General features: G+C 45.1%; 1 protein-coding gene and 1 pseudogene across 1 annotated transcript in view; both read right to left on the bottom strand.

The window, feature by feature from the left end:
• Positions 1-419: 419 nt before the first annotated feature.
• Positions 420-2147, bottom strand: LOC139470497 (uncharacterized; annotated as a pseudogene).
• A 1643-nt stretch (positions 2148-3790) lies between these two features.
• LOC139470326 (uncharacterized) overlaps positions 3791-11193 on the bottom strand; it is a 36436-nt gene continuing 29033 nt past the window's right edge. Inside the window, exons 21-23 of the mRNA XM_071252697.1 lie at positions 8994-9137; positions 7587-7807; positions 3791-6028 (exon numbers count right to left, since the gene is read on the bottom strand). Of these exons, the coding sequence (XP_071108798.1) occupies positions 5825-6028; positions 7587-7807; positions 8994-9137 (569 nt within the window). The 3' untranslated portion in view covers positions 3791-5824. The remainder of the gene's footprint in view (positions 6029-7586; positions 7808-8993; positions 9138-11193) is intronic.

Raw genomic sequence — 11193 nt, 5'->3', positions numbered from 1 at the left:
CCCGAGACCGGTACGCCAGATTGATGACAGAACGAAGCCATAACGCAATCGAGTTGCGAGTTATGTCAACCGTGCGATTAGGGTTACACGATATGAACAGACGGTCACGCCCTTGTCTGCGTTCATTCGAAGCCTTAAGATAATACTTAAGGGCCCTAACCGGACACAGCGATCTGTCCTCGGTATCAGCAGGAGGTAAGATTTCTTTGAGGGATCTTACAGTGAATTCTCTCTCCGTTTGGCCAAATTTCTGATTCTTAGCGACGCAGCCCATGAGCAAGCCCAGGCGGACCGCTCCTTCGTCGCCCCTATCGAATCGTACTTTGGTGACATCGAGTGCGTGTATTTCCGACACTCGTGCCGCCGTGGCAAAGGAGAAAAGAAATGCTGTTTTCCAAGTCACATGCCGGAACGAAGCACTACCCAAGGGTTCGGATCCCGAGGCCTCGATAGAGCGTCGGCCAGTACGTTCCGCACACCTGGGATGTGACGGGCGCGTACCTGGCACGGGACACTGTCCACCAGAGCGTAAGTAAAACTCGAACGCGAGATCGAGTAGCGAGTGACTGTGGGTTCCCCCCAGTTTGTTCACATAGGACACTACCGTCGTGTTGTCGGTCGCCAGCATGAGCCGGGCGTCGACGAGACGATTCCAGTGATTGACTGCGTTTATTACTGCCTTGAACTCGAGGCAATTGATGTGAAGACCTTGTTCGTCTAAGCACCACAGCCCCGAGCTCCCCTCCCCCTCTAGATGGGCGCCCCAGCCCACTAGAGAGGCGTCTGTATACAGGTGCAACGTGGCCCGGTAGGGCCGCACAGAGACACCTGATAAGACGTTGCAAGGGACCGTCCACCACTCCAGATGCGGTCGGAGCCGATCCGGGAGGGCGACGGTCGCACTGTTCTCCTCCTGTGCTAACAACTGGATTAGAAACCGTTGCAGCGGGCGGAGTTGGAGACGACCCCGTTCGGTGCAGTCCTGGGCTGACACAAGTAGCCCTAACAGCTGTTCCCAAAAGTGAACTGTCTGTTGCACCGCTAAGACTTTGGCAATCATCGCCTGAATCTTGTGCCACCGGTCTGGGGGGACAAAGAGGCGATGGGTCACCGTGTTGAACCGACCTCCGATGAACCGCAAGTTCTGTGAGGGGGTTAACTCGCTCTTGGGGAGATTGATAATCCACCCCAATTGCTCCAAGAGCCGACGTGCGAAATCGAGATGGCGTGACAGGGCGTCCGTCATTCGATTGGCCACGAGCGAGTCGTCCAGGTACGCGAAGTACCTGATACCCCTCTTGTGGAGGAACCCCACTATGGGGGTGGTTAACCGGGTGAACAGCCAGGGAGCGGACGAAACCCACTCGTAGTGCCTGCCTTGAAAGACAAACCTGAGATACTTGTGATGATCCGAGTGAATCGGAACATGCAGATAAGCATCCTTCAGGTCGATCGAAGCGAGCAAGTCGGCCGGCATGATCAGAGCTTTCAGGTCCGCCAAGCTCAACATTCTGAACTTGGGCGGCTTGTGCAGGTAAAACTCGTTGAACGATTTCAGATTGTGAATCATTCTGAGTTCGGCACTGTCTTTCTTGGGAACAAGAAATATCCTGGAGTAAAACCCCGGTGTTATTTCTGGTAGGACTAACTCCCGTACCGCCCTCTTCTCCACCAAACTGCCGATGGCATCGGCGAGGATGGGAAGATCGGCTTCCGAATAGAAACCTTCCAACGGGGCGACGGTGAGCGGCGGATCCGCTTTGAGATGTAGCCGATAGCCGTACCGAATCGTGTTGACCACCCATGGGTCGTCGAACACTTGTTCCCAAGTCTCCCAGTAAGTCTGGAGTCTGGCTCCGACAGGGGAAGGGAAGGGAGGCCTGACAGGCTGCGGCAGACGCAACTGTCCAGGGCTGAATGACTCGGGTTCGACTACGGGCCAACCGAAGCTGGCGCTGTTGGCACACGAACCCTGCAAGAGAGAGTCATTTGGAGGAGCCCTTACCGTCACGAGACGGCGTAGGCTTCCCCCAGTGTCCCTTCTTCCCCCGAAAGGGCGGCAGGTTGCCCTTACCGGGGCCCTCAGAGCGGGACCTCTTCCCGGAGGAAGAAGACACCGACCCCTTGGACTTCCCGGCCGCAGCATCCTGAGGGGCACTCCGTTTAGGGGCACCACCCAGGCGTCTGTGCAGAGACCCAACCAGATCCAACATATGTTGCGAAGCCGCGGCAGACGAAGCAGACTGCTGTTCTTTTAGAACACCAGGGATCCGATTATTAAAAAGGGTCTGCGCAGACCAAGGCTGCGAAAGTAACACCTCCTGGCTGGCGGCGTCCAACCCAGAAGAGGCAAGGTACGCTTCCCGCCTCAAAAAATGGCACGTGCCGGAAAGAAAGGCCGAAGCCCCGGCAACGTACTCAAGGGTTGCATTCAAACCGATCAAACAGTTGTAAATGCGCTGGTCTCAGTCCGTGGGGGAACCTTCGACCAGACTGGCCGCCGCCGCCAAGTAGGTGTCGCCATGTGACATAGCGAGCATGGAGTGCCGAGAGAGGGTGTCCATCTGCTGTAAAGTCGCTTGAGTGACTGTAGCAGCAGGTGGGGCACGGACACCCAACCTCTCCACATGGGCCTCCGCGGTGGGACTTGATTCCGGGAAGGCCAAGTCATGCACCGGGAACGAACCATTTCTCCACGACGGAGGAGGTAACGGGAGTCCCCGACCGGAGGCCGCTGCGAAGGCTTTCTCCAGAGACAGCTTGATCCCGCGCAACAAAGTTGACGCGGGAAAAGCCTTGTCGGCGGACTCGTCGAAAACCTCGGAGGAACCCACCGAGCCGTGGATTCCCTTGCGTACTGGCTGGGGCCGTGGCATGTCCTCAAAGAGGTCATACACCATGACCACACGGTCCTTAGTCGATAACGGGAGTATCGGCTCGGGGGAAGGACCAGTGACTACGGTAGCCGCCGCCGTACCCGTAGACCCCGCGTCCGAACCCGCAGCCACCGAAGGGGCCGGGGACGGAATAACCAGGGCCTTATCCTGAGATAAGGCCGCCAGTTTGGTGTCCACCAATTGCGACAACAAAGCCGAGACGGAATCCCCGGACAGCCCAAGGGCCGCCAAGGGATCCGCCGCCGAGGAGGCAGTGCCCGCAATGGGCGCCCGACCGGACGAACCGGCCACCTCAGTGGTGATAGCAGAACGCACGTAGTGCCTGTATCGCGCAAAATCATCAGGCCCCAGACCCTCGCACTGGGTGCACCGGGTGTCCTCGCAAGGGACCCGGCACCGCGGGCATCTGTGGGGATCCCGGGACGACAAAAATTTCTGACAAGCGCCGCAGCGCCTGGCAGCAGGAGTAGTCGGGGTGCTGGACAAATCCAATTCCATGTCAGACATTGTTCTTTGAACAAAAAGCAAAACATGGTTACAACACACACACCAAACATATTCACAAACGTAGATTTTCCGAAGAAAAATGAACGATAATAGCGAATACATAAAATACATATATTATAGAGATATATAAAAATATATATAAAAATAATAGGTGATGCAAAAAAACACCCCACAATATACCACTAAGGTAGGACGCAGAGCAGTCTATGGATACGTCTTGCGAAGGCAAGCGAAGAGACAAGAGTGAAGGGTGAATGTGAGTGTTTATATATCAAAACAAGTACAAAATAATATACATCAATTTGAATATTGAATTAACAAGGGCAAAACGTAACCATGCATTTGTGTAAAATCCTATATTAGTTAATACATATTAAAACTTACACTTTAAAGAAGGGAACTTTTTAAATGGATTCCTACAATATTCAGGCAACTATTACTACACAAAAGTTCAAATAACAAATATTGCACGTTTACAAATTAATAAAAATACTTCTGTGAATAATAAATAAGAGCACAAACGTTATCCGTGGCTAAATGAACATGACATTATGCACTAGACAACAAACATAACAAGGCAATATTCACATGATTTTTAAAAAGTATTGTCATGAGAATTGAATTCATGTTTGGAATATCCTTCCCAACTAAGGCCTCTAAAGTAGAAAAATAAGGTACATAAAATTGTCAAAAAAGCCTCAAAGCTGAAAGCCCTCCTTGTCTACTTAATATTTACCCCAGTGAAATTCTACCTTTAGAAACCTTAATTTTAAAAAGTTTTTTATCTAAATTCCTATAAACACTGATAAAAAAATATTCTTCTTGAGTATTAAACAATGAATAATTCTATTATTGAAGTGTGTGTATTGTTGCATTTTCTTGTGTATAAAAAGTACCTGCCATTCTACCATGAATTTGCAAAATACTTGATTCTGATTGGTCAATCAGAGGCGATTAAATCATGATAAACCCCCTCTGATTGAAACAGCTGGTTTAATGGCCTCTTTACTGCGTAAGGATATGCATGCGCACTTTGAGCTTGCCCATAAAGATGGCGGAGTTCATGAATTCTGTATCACTATCAGTGGGAACTTTTGATATAGGAAGTTTTGCTGAAGTCTACTGGTATCTCGATCCTGCAATGAATGGAGTGACGAGGATTTTGACCTTATACTATCCAATATGGACAATTCTGGTGAGTATGGTAACACAAACATCTTCAGAAATATGTTTTGAAAAAAATCAGTTGAACAAACACATAAATGACATTTGACGTCTGCTTCGCCTCAAGCCATCATTTTATTCTAACATGAATTTGGAAAATACTTGATTCTGATTGGTCAATTAATAAGGAATTAAACATACTGTGTTTTCAATCTAGAGCGAGGTAACCCATAGATTTAACCGCTCTAAACTGAATTTGGAACAGAATGTGCAATCTAGCGCAGTGACATGTACATGTAACCTAGCTCTACGTTGAAAACACAGTAGGTTTATCTCCATTCTACCATGACTAAATAAAAAGCGAACTCTTTGGTTCAAGCTACACGTTCGGTTTCAAATTCAATTAACGCGGTGATATCTATGGGTAACCTAGCTCTACATTGAAAACACAGTATGTTTATCTCCTAATTATAACCTCTCCTGGTAGCAACCACAAAGAGACTCAAAATGTCAATGTCCACTCAAGGCCCGTTGATCCGACACACATTAATCTGACAATCAGTTTTATCCGACACTATTGATGTACTTGTAAATTATTAGAAAAAAGATTGTCCGACATGATTATTTTTCGATAAGTGGATCTGTAAGACAAGTAATTAAGTTGATCTGTCGCTACATAAAAAATGCATATACAAATATGACACATGTTCATTGGGGTTGTATAGGGTGCATGGCTTGTAATGTGAAAGACAGAATGGTTTCAAATTGGGTTCAACGTTTCAAGACAATTCTTGGTACGATACATGCGAAGTTCCAACAGTGACTGTCATGGAAGAGAATTACATATGCATGTTGTACCAAACTAAAATATAGTATTCCTAAGAAATCATGGAAGTGTTTTGCTATTTCTAACACATCCATGCTGCAATCTCTTGCATTTATCACATTTAGCTCTTTGCCATCTTCAATACTTTTAACAAGGCCATGCTCCGATCTCTGGCATTCACCACAAAGTCTTTACTAGTGATGCTTCTAACACGGCCATGCTCCGATCTCTGGCATTAATCACAAAGTCTTTACTGGTGATGCTTCTAACACGGCCATGCTCCGATCTCTGGCATTCACCACAAAGTCTTTACTGGTGATGCTTCTAACAAGGCCATGCTCCGATCTCTGGCATTCACCACAAAGTCTTTACTAGTGATGCTTCTAATACGGCCATGTTCCGATCTCTGGCAATCAGGACAAAGTTTCTACTAGGTGAGTTTGCTTCTGAGACGGCCATATGCAGATCTCCTTGCAGCCGTTTCTGCAAGAGGTGGCATGCCTAGTTTTTTCCTCAGCACGTTGGGGATGTAGGGGTTAGAGTTGCAGTGACTATGACGGTTTGGGATGTCCGACTCACGATAAATGTGAATCTGGATGTTGGAGCGAAGATCAACATCAATCTCACTCCAAGCCTGAAAGGTACATGAACAAGTTTCAATGAGGATGTTAAGCTCAAGATGATGTTAAGCACAAGATGATGTTAAGCTCATGATGATGTTAAGCACAAGATGATGTTAAGCTCATGATGATGTTAAGCTCAAGATGATGTTAAGCACAAGATGTTAAGCACAAGATGATGTTAAGCTCATGATGATGTTAAGCACAAGATGATGTTAAGCACAAGATGATGTTAAGCTCAAGATGATGTTAAGCACAAGATGATGTTAAGCTCATGATGATGTTAAGCTCAAGACGATGTTAAGCTCAAGATACGATGTTAAGCTCAAGATGATGTTAAGCTCATGATGATGTTAAGCTCAAGATGATGTTAAGCTCAAGATGATGTTAAGCTCAAGATGATGTTAAGCACAAGATGATGTTAAGCTCATGATGATGTTAAGCTCATGATGATGTTAAGCTCAAGATGATGTTAAGCTCAAGACGATGTTAAGCTCAAGATGATGTTAAGCTCAAGATGATGTTAAGCTCAAGACGATGTTAAGCACAAGATGATGTTAAGCTCAAGACGATGTTAAGCTCAAGATGATGTTAAGCACAAGATGATGTTAAGCTCAAGATGATGTTAAGCACAAGATGATGTTAAGCACAAGATGATGTTAAGCACAAGATGATGTTAAGCTCAAGATGATGTTAAGCTCAAGACGAAGTCACAACTTTATATTGACAGGGTAAGTGGGGAGGGAACTAGCATTATTTGACACTGTGTTCAGCAATATTCCAGTCCTGTCACATCAAGGGACACCAAGAAACATCCTCTATTTAATAGTGAGTGAGTGAGTTGTTTTTTACGCCACTTTTAACAGTATTCCAGTTATATCACGGCGTGTCAGTTTAATGTGGGAGGAAAGCCCGAAGTGATGCAGGTCTCAGACGTTTACCACTTCGGTGAAACCCAAGAGCACGGGTATGGTGCTGACAAACCTAGAAACATAATTGGGGTGAACCGGGATTCAAACCCACAATCATAGGTTTCATCAAAGGACCCAACTCTGCACAGCGAATAGCGGCGCCTTAGATGACTAAGAAATAAATGACGAGTGGGATTTGTTTATCATACACTAAAACACTGCATGGAGAATAGACCATGAGGCTGCGCCCCTCATTGTTTTTTCATCCTGCAGTGTTTTATTGTATGATAACAACGATCAACAGTCGTTTACTTCTTAAATATCACATCACATCAATATTATTTACTGCCTCTTTAATGAATATAAATCAAATATACAAACTTTAAAAGTATTTATATAATGATGACTCCTTGAATAGAATCCGTTCTCAGGAATGGCGGACAAGTTCATTTTATGAAAGGGGGGGGGGGGGGGGGGCTTATTCTCACAATTCCCTATTATCTGTAACTTTATTCCCAATACAGATAGACATATCTCTCCCATTTTTGAAAGCGATCATTAAGCTGCATTGCCACTCTGGTGTATAGGAGGCTAACAAGCAAGATAGCGGATCTTCAAGGCTCCACAGCCTCTTGCTTTCAGCTTCAGACTTGTGACATACCTCAGTGCCAACCACTTGCTCAAACTTCTTGGTGAGTTTCTTTTCAGGCAGCCAGCAGTTTCCGTTAGCATAGACGATGTAGTCCTGCCACTTCCCGTTGAGAATTACACGCAGCTTGTCTGCCAGGTGTGGGATTGAGGCTGCACTGTCACATGACACGATGCTGTCCACAAGGAGGCTGATCCCCTCATCACGATCCTTGTAGGTGCTGATGAGGTATCCTGTAAATAGAAGGTGGAACTGCCTTTCAGAGTTATGTCATTGCTTAAACATGGCTCCCAGGGCCAAGATTACGCTAGGTGAGGCAAGGTGAGCTGAGGCCAGGCAAGGAGAGGTGAGGTGAAACGGGGTTTAACGTCAAGATTATCTCACTTTTAAGGTGACATATAGCCCCTTAATGCTGAGCACCAGACAGGGTAACCGCAAGGACCATCGTTTAAGGTCTTTTGGTATGATACGCCCGAAAATGAAAAACTCAAATGTATAAAAACAGCACGCGTAAATACCCACAGAAGCTTTTTCAGCATGCATACAAAGGAGCTAATTTCCTAAACACAATTACGAGATAATTTACTTTCCGAGTCAAGCCTATATACTTAGACCAGTTACATACACCTAAAACATTATTTCATTTTCTTGAAATCTTAAAATGTTAACTCTTTTGGGGAGTTTTAAAATATGAGTTACCCAATGAAAAATATAATAACCCAATTAAAATAGAAACCCTAGAGTAAAATCTCAATTGCTCAAAAAGTTATCTGAAGCTCTGAGTATGTAGTAGTAAGGTTTTACGCCACTTTCAGCAATATTCCAGCAATATCACGGCGGGGGACACCAGAAATGGGCTTCACACATTGTACCCATGTTGGGAATCGAACCCAGGTCTTCGGCATGACGAGCTTGGAGCTCTGGGATCAGATCTAGTTGTGAAAAGTTAATTCAGGTATGACAGGTTACTAAATTGAAGGTACATGGTTTGGAGGGGCCCATAGAGAATATGCAGGTTATAGTAATCTTATAAAGATGTTATTATCATGTTATTTCATCGAATACCAGGTTATTGTAAGTTTGTAGAATTCATGAAATACCAATCACAGTTGAAACCCTAATATGCCAGTACTCGGATCAGACACAGAATTACAAGTTACTAGAACTCTCGCCCCCTGGGAATTTCAGGGAAGAAGTGGTCCCCAGACACCTGTGATTATTGTGCAAGACAATCGGGTTGTCATTTGGCTGAATGTCAAGTGCCCAAACAATATAGGTCGTTGTTCAGGCTATCAACCACTAGTCTGTCTGGCCCAGAATCGATAATATTCAGCTTTACTAAAACATAGCCGGACTACTGCACAAAAATCGAGCAAAGTGGCCCCTGCTTGGATTCAGGGTCCATATTTTCGGACTCACCCACAAAGGCCCACACTGTCTGGGCATGTAGCATGCTGTAGTTGGCTCTCTCCCACAGTACTTTGTTTCTCAGACTCCCTAGGGCGCCCTTTCGACGCAGTTCTAGCAGGGCGTGGAAGTCACGGAGAGTAACATCAGCATTGCCTGAAAACGGAATTCAGTGTCTTGTAAAATCATGCAAAAAGCCTATGAAATTCTATGTACTCATCAAACGGAGTTAAATTTCATTAATCTATCACAATCTTTGTAACAGGAACTTGTCACAACACAATTACCCCAAAAAAGAGTTGATAAACGTTTGAAAATATTTCACAGAAAATGATTCAATGCACCAACACTTGAGTAAATCCTAACATATAAATCATAAACACATACTGCCCACTTTGTGATAACGTTTAAGGACACATACCTAAAACCCTGAAATCTACTATCCCTCAGGATACCTTGGACATTAGACATATTGACTCAGGCAAGAGAGCTAGAGCCAAGCTGCATCCCTGAAAATATTGCCATTCTTCGCTGTAAGCATGTTTTTGTTCCGCCCAAATTTAGTTCCGATCCGGAAAACTTATAAGGAACAAATACATGAAATTGCAGTGAAAATGTTCCGACTCTGTAGTGAAAAGTTCCAGGTGACAGGAATAACTGTTTGGGTGTGTTAAAGGGCAACGTTCCTGTGTATTGTTAATGTGCAGCATGAAAAACTAGGAAACTATGACATACAATCGCGTAACATAATCTGAATGAGAAACAAAAGAAGAAGATGAAAAAGGAAAGCAAGAAACAAATCCTGAAAGACAAAAGTAAACACACGTAATTATGACAGAAACGGATAGAATGCAGACCCCACAACACAACTGAAATCGGAAGTGTGACTGCTCAAGAATTCCATGAAATGACCGTGTTTATGTCAAATAAATCAAACAAAAAAAGCAGTCGCCAGTGAATACGACGGCTGTCGGGATGAACTATCCTGAAGACATAAAATGAAAACTTTTTTACCATGGGAACATTTACCGTATTCAACGAAATTCCTGGGCTCGATTGTTGCGCCAACAGTGGCTTTTACGAGTTACATCCCTTTTAAGCCTCTCCTATGGACCAATCAGATTCCATCACTTGCATTTGTTTCAAACAAAACAGTGGCGCCCAGTCAAGACGATCTGATTGTTATTCAAGATCTATGTTGTGATAAAACGGGTCTTACATCGCGAAGTGCATCAAATCACGCGGGCACATTTATCAAAAACATGAAAAGATTTGGAAAATATCTGTTGACGAGTTGGCGGTGCACATTCTTTGCAAATACTGACCGAAATCTGCATGACAGTTTACAAACCAGATTTCGATTTCGTTGAGCGATTTTGATTGGACTATATGTATAGACTCGTTAGTCCAGTCAAAATGTAACTCCATAATACCAGCGTAGTTCGGCAGGGGTGGAAACTGGGGCGCGTTGCAAGCCACGAACCACTAAGAGAAAGCAAATTAATCGCTCATCCTGGTGTCTGCAACAGTTCGAAGCGCTTGCGCACTCTTCCAAAATGGCGGCGCCTTGACATAATGAAGAACCTAATAGAAGAGGCTCGATGACGTGCTGATGGAATTCATGACTACTTTGAAGATGAGGAGCAGGCTGAGGATGATTGGGTGTTGGCTACCTTTGCTCCAGTCAAGAATTTCTTGTTCCGCTGTCAAAGTATGCCGCCATTTTGGTTTAAGAACTAAGCGACCTCAGCCAGCGATTGTTTCTCTTGCAAGCAGCTGAAAGTTGGCGCACTGTTGTAAGGCGAATCGCTGTACATCGCTTGCAAGCCATTGGCGCTTTGCAACGCACCCCTGGACTTTTATAGTCAGTTAACTCCCTTTCCTCGGAAGATGGGGTCCTTATGCCTTATTATGCAGTAAATTTATACATGTGTCGATTTATTTGTCACAATAAGCTGCAGTACTTTAAGAGCCTGGAGAGCTTAGTCAGCGCATGCAGTTTCTTAAGTTTGTGGGTCCTGATTGCACAGCAGACACAAGGGTCGGAGTCAGAATACCGTGTCTGAGTGGGGTATTCATGTGAAACTGCGGCAGGGTATCTCATTGGGCTAGCACTATAAAACTGGCATTAGTCCGGACTAGTAACCACCCACAAATGCACCCCACACATGACTGCCTGTGTCATAATTTTTAACACAATTAAACGTCACCA

The sequence above is a fragment of the Haliotis cracherodii genome, unplaced genomic scaffold, assembly GCF_022045235.1.
Source record: "Haliotis cracherodii isolate W230 unplaced genomic scaffold, xgHalCrac1.p SCAF_20, whole genome shotgun sequence".
Classification (NCBI taxonomy): Eukaryota; Metazoa; Mollusca; class Gastropoda; order Lepetellida; family Haliotidae; genus Haliotis; species Haliotis cracherodii.
The sequence above is the reverse complement of the archived record's forward strand: the minus strand, read 5'-3'. Positions and strand labels throughout refer to the sequence as shown.